The sequence below is a fragment of the Pseudophryne corroboree genome, chromosome 4 (assembly GCF_028390025.1).
Source record: "Pseudophryne corroboree isolate aPseCor3 chromosome 4, aPseCor3.hap2, whole genome shotgun sequence".
Classification (NCBI taxonomy): Eukaryota; Metazoa; Chordata; class Amphibia; order Anura; family Myobatrachidae; genus Pseudophryne; species Pseudophryne corroboree.
Genome location: NC_086447.1, coordinates 612,294,928 through 612,309,854, shown reverse-complemented (window position 1 = coordinate 612,309,854; position 14,927 = coordinate 612,294,928). Strand labels below are relative to the sequence as shown.

Below are 14,927 nucleotides of genomic sequence, written 5' to 3'. Positions count from 1 at the left end.
TTTCTATGTTTATTTCAAATTAAGAGTGCGCCCACAAAAGAGTCTTCTTTTCTCCATATTTTCCCAAGAACAAAGGATACCAGAGCGGTTAGGTGCAATGTTTTTTATTTGTGAATTACCTGTCAGATAGATGGGAATTTCGTCTTGCCTATGTGTTTCCACCGATCACCCTGTTGATCAGGGTGATGAGAAAGATAAAACAGGGAATGGGCGCCGTGATACTAATAGCTCCGATTTTTGCCCAGAAGACATTGATACACAGATCTGCAGAGGCTGTCCATGGATGCTCCATTTCTACTCCCTCAACGTCCAGATCTATTGTCACAGGGTCCTTACTATTACAAGTGCCTGAATCAACTGTCTTTGACGGCGTGGCTCTTTAGACTTCCATTATGAAAGCAAGAGGAGTCTCACAACAGGTAACTTAAACAATGCTCAGAGCAAGGAAACCATCCTCGCATTTATTACTGAATGTGGCAAGCCAATGGTGCAGTGACCCTATTCAATGGTGCAAGACCCTAGGTCTTTCAGAGTTTCTAGAGTCCTAGCATTCCTTCAGTCAGGAATGGACAAAGGGTTACGGATGGCTTCCTTGAGCGTGCAGGTGTCAGCATTGACTGTATGGTTCCAAAAGAAAATTGCTAACCTACAGGATGTTCACACTTTCTTCCAGGGCATGCTTCAAACTCACTTTGTTCGTCCTGCAGTGTCTTGGGATTTAAGTTTAGTCCTAAAGGTGCTTCAAGTTGCTCCACTAAAGAAAGTGGATCTTAAATGGTTGACAGCTAAAGTTCTCTTTCTACTGTCTATTGCTTTAGCTAGAAGTGTTTCAGATTTAGGTGCATTATTATGTCGTCCTCCTTTTTCTGATTTTTCATCCAGATAGAGCGGTTCTTAGAACCAAAATACACAAACGAATACCCGGCATCACTGTTTTCCCTGAATGTCAGCAGCAAGTCCTAAGGGCCAGGTTTCTTAAGCCCAAAAAGGTACTGAATAAAAACAAAAAATGCACGACTGCGCTCCACATTTACGTATGGACATTTATTGCACAATACAACATATAAAAATTACAACACCAGCCGATATCTCGAAAATAAAATAATAAAACACAATATTAATTTAACTAGCAACAGACCAGACAAATGAACTTCATATGCACATATATAATCAATAAGACGCTCCTTGTTTTTACCATAAATAACTGGTATCTTTCATGCATGCGTGTTAATATAACAATCCAGCCATATGGGTAAACATGCAGGGGTTAATTAATATGTTAGTCTCTAATTAGAGCTTGTAATCTGCTCCTCTGGACTCCATATATTGGGGGTCATTCCGAACCGATCGCACGCTGCGCTTCGTTGGTATTCGGATCCTGACTGATAGATCAAAATGGGAAGTCCATAATCCTGTGGCTGGCTAAGGCTACTGCACTTCCTTTGCCGAATGTTGCTTCTTGAAGGTTTTTTCAGATACTGATGCGGCCGTGCACCCAGCCGTGACCTCAGATTGGGTCTCCAAGGCTTTAGAACATTGGACTGATTCTTTATATGAGGACCTTTGCTCGGGGTCCAGAGATCTGACGTGCACCCATTTTGAGAGTGTACGAGAGGCTGCGGCTTATCTCGGCAAGGCCTTTTTGGACTCCAGTATCCTTTCAGGTAAGGTCTCTGCATATTCATTGGCAGCCACACGTGCTCCTGGAGGACTGATGCAGAATCTAAAAAGGCGTCGGAGGCGTTGACTTTCAGTAGAGAGATACTTTTTGGTCCTAAATTGGACAAGTTTATTATTTTGGTGGCTGCTTCAAAGACTGCTTTTCTACCGCTGTCCGTTGTTAGGATTAAGTTTACCATGTTTCAAACTTTTAATTCCCAGGGTAGGCCCTATTTTTCAGCAGTATTTTCGTAGCCAATGCTCCTCTTCCAGAGATGGTAGAAAAGAGTCTTGTGCAGGTCAAAAACTGGCCCCCAGGCCTGCTGAAAAACAGTTCTTATGATGGGTGGGGGCTCCCTCCTGGACGACTCCAGGTTGGGGGACCATCTGCGCTTTTTCTGTAAAGAATGGTGGAAGACTTTATCCGATTCTTGGGTTTGGAGGATTGTTGGAAGTGGTTACGGCCAGTCATTCAGACTCCGGCCTCCATGCCACTTTCACCACTGGTCTGCTCCCCGACCCTGTAAAGGCAGGAGCTTTACAAGTTTGTTTCAGGTCACTTCTGGACTTGGGCGTTCTCTCCCCTGGTCGTCCACTCCAATGTCCTGGGTCCCTGTGTACTCTGCTGGTGATTCTTGAGATGAGGTTACTGGGTTAAAATGCCACAATAAACGAGAGGGATGAATATAGGACTTCCTCATGTATTGCTAGAACAGAGTGTTGACGAGACCTGCCCAGAGGCGTGGAGTCCAACCCCCTGGAATGTTTTCACCAGTAACCGCCTCCTATGGGCTTTTGGGTTCTGCTGCTTCCTATAGGCAAATCGCGGCCCCCTGGACAGGTACCTGGCAATAGCTGGGGAATCCTAAGGGGAATAGCTGGTGACATTGTGGTCAATGAGTGAGTCTTTGATGAAGTAAGACACTGAGAGTAACCGCTTAGAAGAGCATGAGGGTTGAAGAATGATAAAGATAATCCAAAGGATAAATTGAGATATCCATGCTGAATATAATGAAGAATCAGAAGGAACTTGAAGAAACAATCGATGGTGACTAATAGCACTCTGTACTTGAGAACTGAAGAACTTGAAAACGCTAGAAGAAGCAATCGATATTTAACCGATGGCACTCAGTACTCGAGAACTGAAGAACTTGAAAACACTTAAAGCAAACAATGAATCACTTTGAGCGATGATCAATGTAGAATAACAGTAAGTGATAAATAACAAGAATTCTCTAGGAAACACAAGGAGACACAGAGTGGTGCCTGGAACCTGGAGCAGCAACACACAACAGCATGCACTGAAGGAAGAAGATGTACAGGTGACTTCCTATTCCCAGGATCCCACTGATATACCCTTAGGCAGACAGCCATTGGATAGGATAGTCAACCGAGCACTTCCAGGATTCCTGTTGGGCATTAATGCGGTCTGCTGACTCTGTAACATGGCTGCCCAGCGTCCTGTATACTCCATGCATTCCACTACGGTGTAATTGAAGATGAAACAAACCAGTATCGCAGCTACCAGCCGGTGCCGCAGTTGACGACTGACAGCACTCCTGGGCTGCGGAAACTGGCATAATGGTGAGAAATGGCTGGCTCTAGTCCGGATCCTGACATCCGGTTTCTATTCAAATTTCTTTCTCATAGGAAAACCAGATAGTTTCTTCCTTCCTAATGTAGTCTCTCCGGTCCATTGTTCAGGCTCTGGAGCCCGGTGGATTTACTAGTATCCCTGGCTCTCAAGGACATTTACCTGCACATCCCAATTTGGGAGGAGTACCAATGGTTCCTTGGGTTTGCGATCTGCTTGGACCACTACCAGTTTCATGCCTTACCTTTTCAGGTTGTCCACGGCACCTCAGGTATTCACCAAGGTGCGGTCTCTCATGGCAACCTCTCTACAGCTCAAGGCAGTTTGTATCATCCCCGATTTGGATTACCTACTCCTGGTAGCCCAATCGGAAAACATGATACAGAATCGCCTCACCCTGACTGTTCAGGTTATCAGATTATCTGCCTGCAGTCGTTACTCCAGTCCCTGCTCAGACTTCGGAGAGTGTCTGTGCATCTCTTTATGCGAGTTATGGGGAAGATGGTGTCCACCTTTTCAATATGGTGGCATTTGCCCAGTTTCATTCCAGGATTCTCCAGTTGAGATTCTCTCCGAGTGGACGGCTCTCCTGTTCAGCTCAGGTTTCAGTTCCTCTTGTTGTCCCAGGAGACTTGCCACTCTCTATTTTTGGTGGCACCTTACTTTATACAAAATGTAATAACAATAACTATTACAACCTTTTCCCAAACTTTCCATGCAATTTTGCTTTCAATTTTACTGATGTTTAGAAGTCCTAATCAAAGTGCTGATTCCTGCGTAATACCTCTACAATTTTCTGTCGATCCATGAAACTCATCTGCCTAAAATATCTGCTGAAAAGATAGAAAAGCTGTTTTGCTGCTGGAGAAGCATCGGACAGAATGGTTGAGTGTGTTCATACTTCACCTATTGCCCGATACTGTGCAATCAAATCTTGTGAAAATTAAACTGCATGTAAAACCTGATCTTCAGATGTGACCTACTGTCCTCTGGTAAAACTCGATCAAGGGTACATACACTCTTAAAATATCACATGAACTTGTTGGGAATTGAAAGAATGGCTCAGCGACAGGTATAGGTGTGTACCCAACTTAACCCAGTGTGCTGTTTGCAAAGTACCCAAAGGGCGAAAGCTATCATAATGTAAAATAATATTTTATATGAGTCTTGGAACACTGTGCTTGACCAAGGGTGCCAAACTTCCCATTTCACAGATACACTATTACATTTGTGAAAAATGCCAGATGTTATCTGTGGAAAAACTAAGACCCCTCTATTCTACATGTGTGTCGCTGCAGCCTCATCTTCGTATACTCAGAGGTTATTACAAATCAAATAAATCTTGTCTTACCATCTCTTATTTGGGAATGCCCTCTTTAGGAAAGAATCCTGAAGCTCCCTACAGGAGAAAAGATGATCCACAAGCCTTAGACCAGTCTGAAGATTTACAGAGGGGTACTTTGGGGAATTCATAAACCCAAAAGAAGTCTTCCTAGGCTTCAAAAGCAAAAGTTGAAGTATGACATGTCCAAATTGCCTGTCATTCTGAGGATTTTTGGGGCTTCATGTCTGCCTCTTAAACAGTACATGGCTGCCTTCTGCATCTGACCCACATGTAATAATCATCATTACCTGGGTTCTTTTAGTGCTAGGAGTGCGCAAATGTCTTACATTCCATGATCCAGTGGTTTTTGGACACAGTGAAGATCAGTTCTTTCCGGTTCCATTCCATTCCATCCCATCCCATACTGAATCTAAAGTATTTAATCTATTCTTTTCACTGGTGTGACTTATGATTGAGTGAGTAGCTTCTGTTGGTGATCCCTTATCCCACATGACAGGGAATTGTGATGATTGGGAAGAAAAGTGGGATTTACCTTCACACTAAGATTAAATTTTAAGATGATCTAGCCTTTCCCTTTGAAGATGTTGAGGCCTGGACAGTGTTTCCTCTGCCAGATGCTATAGTTTTCATGTTTCCATTCAAATAACATCACATATCACATGCAGCCACTCCGATAAAAAAAATGGCAGCCGACCGCCTAACAGCGCAGCCTTAGTTCCAATGCGTCTGCAATCTAATTGCTGACTTATCAGGAGGAAGCCTCACACATGCTGGGCGAAATTGCCCTGTGCTGGGTGGCCCCCAGCATGTGAAGAGATAGTCGCAGATTTGGCTGCATATGCAGCGATCTGCGTCCTTTTCTGAATAAGTCCTAGAATCCTTCATTTATAAAGTTAATAATTTTTCCTTGTACAAAAAATAATTTCTTCGTTTTCTTATGTATTTTAGACTTCATGAGTATGAAAATTGTGGGTGAGCTCCTCCGCATGTCTGGTGCCTTCTTCATGCGACGCACATTTCGAGGGAACAAGCTTTACTGGGCAGTATTTGCAGAGTATGTGAAGATCATGCTGCGGGTTAGTAGAATAAGTCATGCTTTTTCTTAGTGTAAATTAAGCCGCATATATTAATTATAGCTTATCACTTGCATTGACTTATATCAAGAATGATACAGCACATACGAGTACAAAAAGATTTAAAAAAAAATTAAAAATTGGGTCATCCGGTTTTTCCGTATGTTACACACAGATTTGTGTACTTTCTAAAGATGGTTTGGAGTGTTAAACATGATTTTAGCCTTTTTTTGCATAGATATGTTTGTATCTGTTTTTGCTACAATCGTCTGAGCATCTAAATTGAGGTATAAGTTCATTAAGACCTATTTCTCCAACAGGTTACATTGGTTTCCACAGGGAAAACATCGGGGCGTAGAGTGAATCTTGATCCAGAGGCAACAACAGGCTACAGCTCTAGCTGTCCCAGGATGCATAGGTGCCTCCTCTGTAACCCCGCCTCCAGGCACTGGGAGCTCAGTTTCGAGTTGGTGCCTGCAGCAGCAGGTCTCTTAACAGGTGGGCTGCTCTGGGCAGCCCTGAAAAGCTTTTTCTATCAAAAAAATTCCTTTCTCTGGCTGGGCTGTCAGCGCTGTATGTCAGAGTGACATTCAGCGCTGTAGCTCCATCACCTCCTAAGCGGCGTCGCATACTCCCGTGGCCTGGTTCCCGGGGTACTTGCTGCAGAGAATTCACGGCTTAGGCACAGTCGCAGACCGCTCTCCTGGTTCGCGTGGCTGCTACGAGGAGGAGGTAAGAGGGTCCCCCGCAATTAAATCACGTTCCGTCCGCGACCTAGGGAGAACGTGTTGCGCCGCTGGCCTGGACACTGTCACTGGGCAGGGACCCCACTAGACCACCAGGGCATTGGAGTACAGGTCAGATGTTCTATCGTTTTAATGACACACCTGGGGTGGAAGTCCAGCATAGGGGAGGCGGCGCTTGACCTGTAGCCCCTCCCCTGGCCCAGGGCACCATCTCCTTGCAGATTTGGCCACCCTGGAGCTGCCTCACACTCTCTCCCTCACTCCCTGACTGAGACACTGGGTGCCATCTTCAGAGTATTGTTGCAGCAGGTCTCTGGGATTGCAGGGTAAGGTCTCCCTTGTAAAGTCACCTGTACACAGCGTGGAAACTTTACAAACACTTAAGTATCCTATATGTCTTGATACAGACAGCGTTAGTTGAGAAAGAGTGTATCTTTACAGAATTTATTGTACGAGTATTCTGATATTTTCTCCGGTCACTGACCGCGCTGTGAGAGACTCACTGTCCCAGAAGAAAAATGAAAAAAAGACCAGCACTCACGATTCAGATGAAATCAAGGAGATTTATTCCTCAGAGAGAGTCCATAGTAGGTAAATTCTAAAGCTGCAGCCCGACAGCTGTTTCAACCCATACTGGTTTTCATCAGGTGCCCTGATGAAAACCAGTATGGGTTGAAACAGCTGTCGGCCTGTAAACCATTTGCCAAGGGCCTCTGATGAAAACCAGTATGTGTTGAAACAGCTGTCGGGCAGCAGCTTTAGGATTTACCTACTATGGATTATCTCTGAGGATAAATCTCCTTCTTGTTTTCATCTGAATCGTGAGTGCTGGTCTTTTTCATTTTTCTTCTGGGAAAGTGAGTGTTTCCATTATTATCCATTACCTTGCACCACCAATATTTCTTATTTTATTTGATGTGTTGAAGTGCTGTCTTGGCGGTTCTCTTTGTGTGTGTGTGTGTGTGTGTGTATATGTATGTGTATAATAATTATATATATATATATATATATATATATATATATATATATATATATATATATATAATTAGTCCAGTGCAGTTTTATTGTGACAACAATTTCTGCATTGCTTGTGCCTGTATCTGATGTGTGGTTTCACTCTCAGTGTTTCCCAGATCTAACTGTCACTTTATTCTGTACCCTGCGCTAGGTGCGTTTGGATCTTGTAATATAGTATTACACAGTACTTATCTACAAAGTTTATTCTACTGTGTTACAGTCGCGTAATACCAGGTTTTATCCGCAGGTATTGTATTGTCTGGCTTACTCGTACTATAATAGCCCTGTTGTTGCATATATAATATTATGTCTAACAGAAAGGGCAGTAAATTTATGGAAGCTCCTGCATCTTGACATGCACCTCCCTGTCAGTCCGCAGCTCCTGCACTACACAGGAGCCACCCTGGGTTGTGTTCTCCAACCTACTGGGTACTATGGTGGAACTCTTAGCGTCCCCCCTATGGGACCACCTGTGCCACTACAGCCACAAATTGTCACTATGGTTAATCCGTCTTGGGCGGAAAATCTGTCTAACCAGCTGCAGCAAATAAATCAGTCCTTGGTGATACAAAAATCTACGCCAGATCACTCCGGTGTCCCTGGGTCCTCTAAGCGGGTGCTTCCTCCTCACAATCTGCTAACCTCTCTGATGTTTCATCAGAAGAGAAGGGGGAGCATATGGTCCTGTCAGACACTGAATCCTGTGTTACTGATGATGATTCTTCCTTGCAAATTGATGTCCCTGCCTTAGTGGTTGCTCTTATGCATATCCTACAAATCTCTGATGAGGAGGATTCCACTACTGTGGCAAAGAAAACATAAGTTGAACCAACAGAAGGTGGATAAAACTGTATTACCCCATTCTGATCATCTAGTGGACATCAGGCGGGAACCCTGGTCTAATCCAGGGAAGATATTCCCTCTACCTAAACGGGCCTTTTCTCGCTATCCTTTTCCCTGCAGAGTTGTGTAACAAATGGTAAACTCCAACGGTGGATTCACATGTTACCCGCCTTGTGGTGTCATCCACTCTGCCTGTCACCACTGTCACCTCGCTGAAGGATCCAACAGATAAGCATGTGGAGGGATGCCTGAAATCTATATACTCCCTTACAGGGGCTGTTCATAGACCTAGTATTGCTGCATCTTGGGCAGTGAAAGGTATTGAAGCGTGGGTTCAGGCGTTAGAGGAAGAGCTAAAAAAAGGAGTGGGTTGAAAGGCTCTCCTATTTGGCGCAAAGCAGCCCGTACACTGAAAATATCAAAATAAATGTCACCCCATCTATACAGCAGAATCAGAAAGATAAGATATTAATCTATGTCCAGGGCGCTCTTACGTAAGATGTCACTATATATAAAATAAAAATTGAACCAAGCGAGAATACATGCCTTTGTACAAAAGATGAATGATGAGTCTCGTTAATCTTCAATCCGAATAAGGGTTCAACTTGGATTCTGAATTTCTCAACCCATTTGAGATTGCTTCTCCAAGCTCATGCAGAAAGGGAAAGATATAAAAAACAACACGTGTAGGCCGGCTTCATAAACAGTGGAAACATAAAACCCTGTGCATATCCAACAAAACGAAGCGTACCCCACTCACACAAATTTCTCCAGCAGGGTCCACAGGTTATCCACAGGATAACAATGGGATATCATGGAGCGACAGTGGATTGGCACCAAACGATCAAAAGCTTTCTGGCCTGCCAGGATGCAACGGGCCCGTCCATACATCCTGCCCACTGGCTCAGGCAAATCCGTTTTTTGTTTGGTGCGGCAGGAGCCGGACCATGGTCAGATGGCTGCTGTTTCTTTAGCAGCCCTAAGCTTTCTTATTTTATCTTTATAGTCTTACTAGTTTTTTTTGAGTGATATTACTAAGCAGCGTCTTATACGCATATTGGAAAGAGTCGCTCCAACAACTCTCCGCTGGGTCGCGACAATGCTTACCCACGAGTACAGTGCTGTTTCGGCGGGCGTCTGTGTCAGATATACTAGCAGGTCCATCAGACGTTACCAGGCTGTGGCCGGAGCACGGAGAGAAGGTAAGGCATCGGTTCCGCGTAGCATGATGGAATAAGGACACAGCCGTACTGTTTTGGGAGGAGACTACCAAACAGTAGCTGACGCGCCGCCACCACGGGTGCTCCAGCGCTAGGCCCTCGGGATCAGAGGCTCCAGGAATAGTATGAAGCCGCGATCCCTAGGGTTGATGTCAGCAGTGGGTAGTCAGACGCTCTCCTTGTCGCCCCCTCCCCCGGTTCATGACCAGTTTCCGCTGAGTCTCCCGCCATGAACTGTTTCCTCGCTTCCGTCTCAGACGCTATCACAAGGGGACTCGGTCGCAGCAGGCCACTGCGTCTGTATTCACTGAGCGCTACCACGAGAGGCCCGGTCGCAGCTTAGTCGGCTGTCTGATCGCTGCGTCTGTGTTCACTGAATGATACTGTGAGGAGACTCGGTCGCAGCATAGGCGGCTGTGTGACCGGTGCGTCTGTGTTCACTAAGCGTCTGTGTTCACTATAGGCTGGAGCGGCAGTGTACACTAGTAGGTGTCTGGATCCACTCAGCGTTCGCTAACGTATTGATCGATCTTTGAAGCGAGGTGAGTCTCCCTGTATCCCACTCTACTAAGTATGGGCTATACAGCACTAAAATTCTATCTACTTTTTCAGTATGAATAGTTAAGATGGGTGGTATTCATGTGACCGACGGTCGGGAGACCGACGGTCACATGACCTCCTCCAGCCTCCCGACACCCACTATCCCGATGGTCGGCATGCCGACCAACAGGGACTATTTCCACTCGTGGGTGTCCACGACACCCATAGAGTGGGAATAGAACCCGTGGCGACCGTAGGTCGCCACCAAGTCCGCAGCGCGGCGAGCGCAGCGAGCCCGCAAGGGGCTTGCTGCACTCGCCTCTCCCTGCAGGAATCCCGGCGTCAGTATGCTGCCGGGATCCCGGCGTCTGTAAGCTGACCGGCGGTCAGGAGACCGCCGGTCAGCCATACTACACCCGATAAGATTAGTGCCTATTGCATATGAGTCTGTACATTTACTGTGGGTTTTCTTCGCATTGGGTCTGAATACGTTAGATCTGTTTATACATGATTCAGTAAATGTTTGCCTACATACTTTAAAAAAAAAGTGTTTGTAGTTGATGATGTGCTCATATGCCTAATATATAACATGTGACTGACTGCCATTGTGATTGCTGACTTTAATATATGTTTATCAGTTGTTTCTTCTGATCCTCAATGATTGATATCAATTTAGAAGATTAAAGTGATTACAGTCACAAATTGTGTAGTACACTGTGAAAGTGCTGATTATTTATCATGTCTAAGCGCGACAAAGGTACACTTACAGTAATACCAACACTCATATCATGTTTGTCTTGCAAAACTGTATTATCCTCTCAGGATCTGGTTCAGGATGGTTTATGTGCAAATTGTTTTGTTTTTCGGAAGAATACAAGGCAGATCCCTGTACAACGTCAGGTACAGATGGATCCCCCTTGGGCTATGTTTGCACAGACTTTGTTCAGTATAGCTGAACGGATAATTCTTACAGCTTTGGTACCAGGAATGGGGTACCCATACATGCAGCTCCCTACCTACGGTATATCATTTCCCCCAGCAGCTTCTCAAAAGAGACAAGCTGATAAACCGATGGTAAGTGAATCTTCACCTTCATAGGCTACACATGACGATTCATCGGAAGATGAAAGCTCCGTTTACTCTACTTCGACATACAAAGAGGAGGAAGAAGGTCTCAGCTCAGTGGATATAGCTGAATTACTTAGAACAATGAAGGCCATTCAGCAGAAAGATTCAGCAGAGCCTGTGTTAAAAACCAAGGCATCTGTGTTTAAACGTACCAAAACAGTTAAGACTGGGTTTCTAGGGTCAGACCAGCTGACGAAAATCATAAAAGAGGCTTGGGCAACACCCAATAAAAAATATAGAATTCCCAAAAGTGGGATTCCAATTATCCTTTTCAAGCCGGGGACTGTTTAAAAAGGGAGGTGGCTCCTAAAGTAGATACGCATGTGATTCGACTAGTGCGAAAATCTATATTGTCTTTGCCGTCGACATCATTAAATTATGTCACGGATAGGAGAGTGGATGGTATTCTAAAAACCATATTTTCCCTGTCTGAAGCAGTCATAAGGACAGCCATGGCTTCAGCTTGGATGGCAAAGGCAGTGGCTGCCTGGGCTGATGCAATGGAAGGTGATTTTTCATCAGTTTCTAGAAAGCAATAATCCTATATAGGTCATATTAAACAGGCTGCAGTATTCTTGGAAGAAGCAGCATTAGATTTGGGTACTATTGCTTCTAGGGCATCAGCCTCAACAATTGCTGCTCGCAGAGCAGTTTGATTACGTACGTGGAAAGCTGATTCAGAATCTAAAAAGGTTTTGGAATCTTTGCCCTTTTCTGGAAATATTCTGTTTGGTAAAGAGTTGACAGATATTCTGGAATCAGAAGCAGACTCCAAGAAGGTCAAGTTTCCTCCACATATAACCCCAAACTTAGGGGTCCGGTTTTTCGGCCCTTTCAGGCTCAAAGAAAAGCAAAGGGAAAAAGTGATCGTAAGCAGCCCCAATACAGTAAGTTTGGGAAGTCAAAAAAGCATTGGGCCACCAGAGGCCCAGCTTCTAAACCAGATAATAAGCCATCAGCCTGATAGTGCGGGCCTCCTCCTGGGGGGCCCCAGGGTAGGGGGCAAACTTCTTCAGTTTGCACAGATCTGGCGACAGTCTACAGCAGATGCCTGGGTGCAGGAAGCGATATCTCTAGGTTATGTGAAGGTTCTTCTGCACCAGGCCAGGGCTTTGCAAGAAGCAGTTCAGAAATTGCTTCAGTCAGGAGTAGTCATTCCAGTTCCTCCTGCACAATGAGGACAGTGTTTTTACTCCAACTTGTTTTTGGTTCAGAAGCCAAATGGGTCATTTCGGCCCATTCTCAATCTCAAAATGCTAAACAAATATATTTGGGTACCGAGGTTCCACATGGAGATGTTACGCTCCATAGTTTTGGCCATGGAACCAGGGGATTTATATGGTATCCCTGGATATTCAGGATGCTTACCTACATGTTCCTTTAGCACTGTCCCATCAGTGTTATCTCAGGTTCGCCATCCTCCAGCAGCATTTTCAGTTCCAGGCCCTACCCTTTGGGTTAGCCACAGCCCCCAGAGTATTTACCAAGATTATGGTGGTTATGGCAGCTTATCTCCGCAAGCAGGGGATAAGAATTTTTCCATATCTCAACGACCTTTTAATCCTGGCACAATCACAGGAATTGCTCCTGTGCCATCTCCAACAGACAATAACATGTCTTCAGAGACACGGGTGGCTCTTAAATTGGGCAAAATCATCTCTGGTGCTGTCACAACGGATGACTCACTTGGGGGCTGTACTGGATTCAGGTCTGCAGAAAGTATTTTTACCTCGGAACAAGATATCCAAGGTACAGTCAAAGATTCAGGACTTGTTACACAGTCAAAAGATATCAATTCACGCAACAATGCGAGTGATGGGTTTGATGGTGTCGACATTCGACATGGTGAAGTATGCACAAATCCACTCAAGACTCCTGCAGCATCTGATTCTGGCCAGATGGAATGGAGTGCATTAGATAATAAAGAAACAGACTGTGATACTTCCGGTAAAGGTAAGAAAGTCATTTGCCTGGTGGCTACAGACATCCCATCTAGACAAGGGGAGACCCTTTTGGATATCAGATTGGGAGATCCTGACAACAGATGCCAGTCTCCACGGCTGGGGAGCAGAGTCCGGAAAATTATAGTTCCAGGGACAATGGACCAGAGAAGAAAGTTGCCTGCCAATAAACCTGTTAGAACTTCAGGCCATATACATTGCACTGAGTCAGGCAAAGGACATTGGGGGTAATTCCAAGTTGATCGCAGCAGGAAATTTTTTAGCAGTTGGGCAAAACTATGTGCACTGCAGGGGAGGCAGATATAACATTTGCAGAGAGAGTTAGATTTGGGTGGGTTATTTTGTTTCTGTGCAGGGTAAATACTGGCTGCTTTATTTTTACACTGCAAATTAGATTGCAGATTGAACACACCACACCCAAATCTAACTCTCTGCACATGTTATATTTGCTTCCCCTGCAGTGCACATGGTGTTTCCCAATTGTTAACAGAATTCCTGCTGCGATCAACTTGGAATTATCCCCATTCTTCAAGGAAAACCAGTCCAGATCCGCTCGGACAATGCAACGGCAGTAGCGTACCTCGACCATCAGGGAGGAACTTGCAGCCAAAAAGCAATGAAGGAGGTAAGTCCCATACTAAAGTGGGCAGAACTCCATCTTCCAGCCTTGTCCGCAGTATTTGTTCCGGGAGTCCTAAACTGGGAAGCGGACTTTCTCAGTCAACACACCATTCAAGCAAGCGAATGGGCTCTACACCCGGAGGTCTTTCAGACTCTGGTAGACAAATGGGGGTTGCCAGAGATAGCTCTCATGGCATCCCATCTGAACAACAAAGTGCCCGCATACGGGTCAAGAACAAAGGATCCCGGAGCGATCTTTGTGGACGCCTTTTCGGTGTGATGGGACTTTCATCTGGCTTATCTGTTTCCTCTGATCACCCTGTTACCCAGGGTGGTGAGGAAAATAAAGCAAGCAAAGGGTGCCGTGATTCTAATAGCTCTGGCTTGGCCCAGAAGGCATTGGTACACAGATCTGCAGAGAATGTCGATGGATGCGCCACTTCTGCTCCATCAACGTCCAGATCTACTGATGCAGGGTCCCTGTTATCACAGACATCTGGATCGACTGTCTTTGACGACGTGGCTCTTGAAACCCTCTATCCTAAAGTCAAGATGATTCTCAGAACAGGTTATTCAAACAATGCTCAGAGCAAGGAAACTCTCCTCAGCTCGTATTTATCACCGAATATGGCAGGCCTATATTCATTGGTGCAGTGAAGGTGGTATGGACCCAAAATCTTTTAGAGTTTCCAGGGTCCTGGCATTCCTTCAGGCAGGAATGGATAAAGGTTTGAAGGTCAGAATTGACTGGTTCTAAAAGAAAATTTTACAATTTACAGGATGTGCATACTTTTTTCCAGGGAATGCTGCGCATTCAACCTCCCTTTGTTCCGCCTACAGTACCATGGGATTTATGTTTAGTCCTGAAAGCCCTTCAAGTTGCCCCATTTGAACCACTAAACAAGGTGGATCTTAAATGGTTGACAGCAAAAGTACTCTTTCTACTGACTATGCCATCAGCTAGAAGAGTATCAGATTTAGGAGCGCTGTCATGTCGTTCCCCATTTCTGATTTTTTTTTTATCCAGATAAGGCAGTTCTCAGAACTAGGTCTGGATGTCTTCCGAAGGTGGTGTCTATATTCCACCTTAACAAAGAAATTGTAGTCCCGGTTTTTTAGGTATTGGGACTTTCTGCGGGAGATGCGTCGCTGGACGTAGTCCGGGCATTAAGGATCTACG

General features: G+C 45.0%; 1 protein-coding gene across 2 annotated transcripts in view; it reads left to right on the top strand.

Moving 5' to 3' along the window:
• The window catches only part of GNPAT (glyceronephosphate O-acyltransferase), a 255,633-nt gene that overhangs the window by 75,954 nt on the left and 164,752 nt on the right, over nt 1-14,927 (top strand). For both annotated transcript variants that reach the window (XM_063917641.1, XM_063917639.1), the window contains exon 5: nt 5,547-5,674. In XM_063917641.1, coding sequence (XP_063773711.1) covers nt 5,547-5,674 — 128 coding nt within the window. The remainder of the gene's footprint in view (nt 1-5,546; nt 5,675-14,927) is intronic.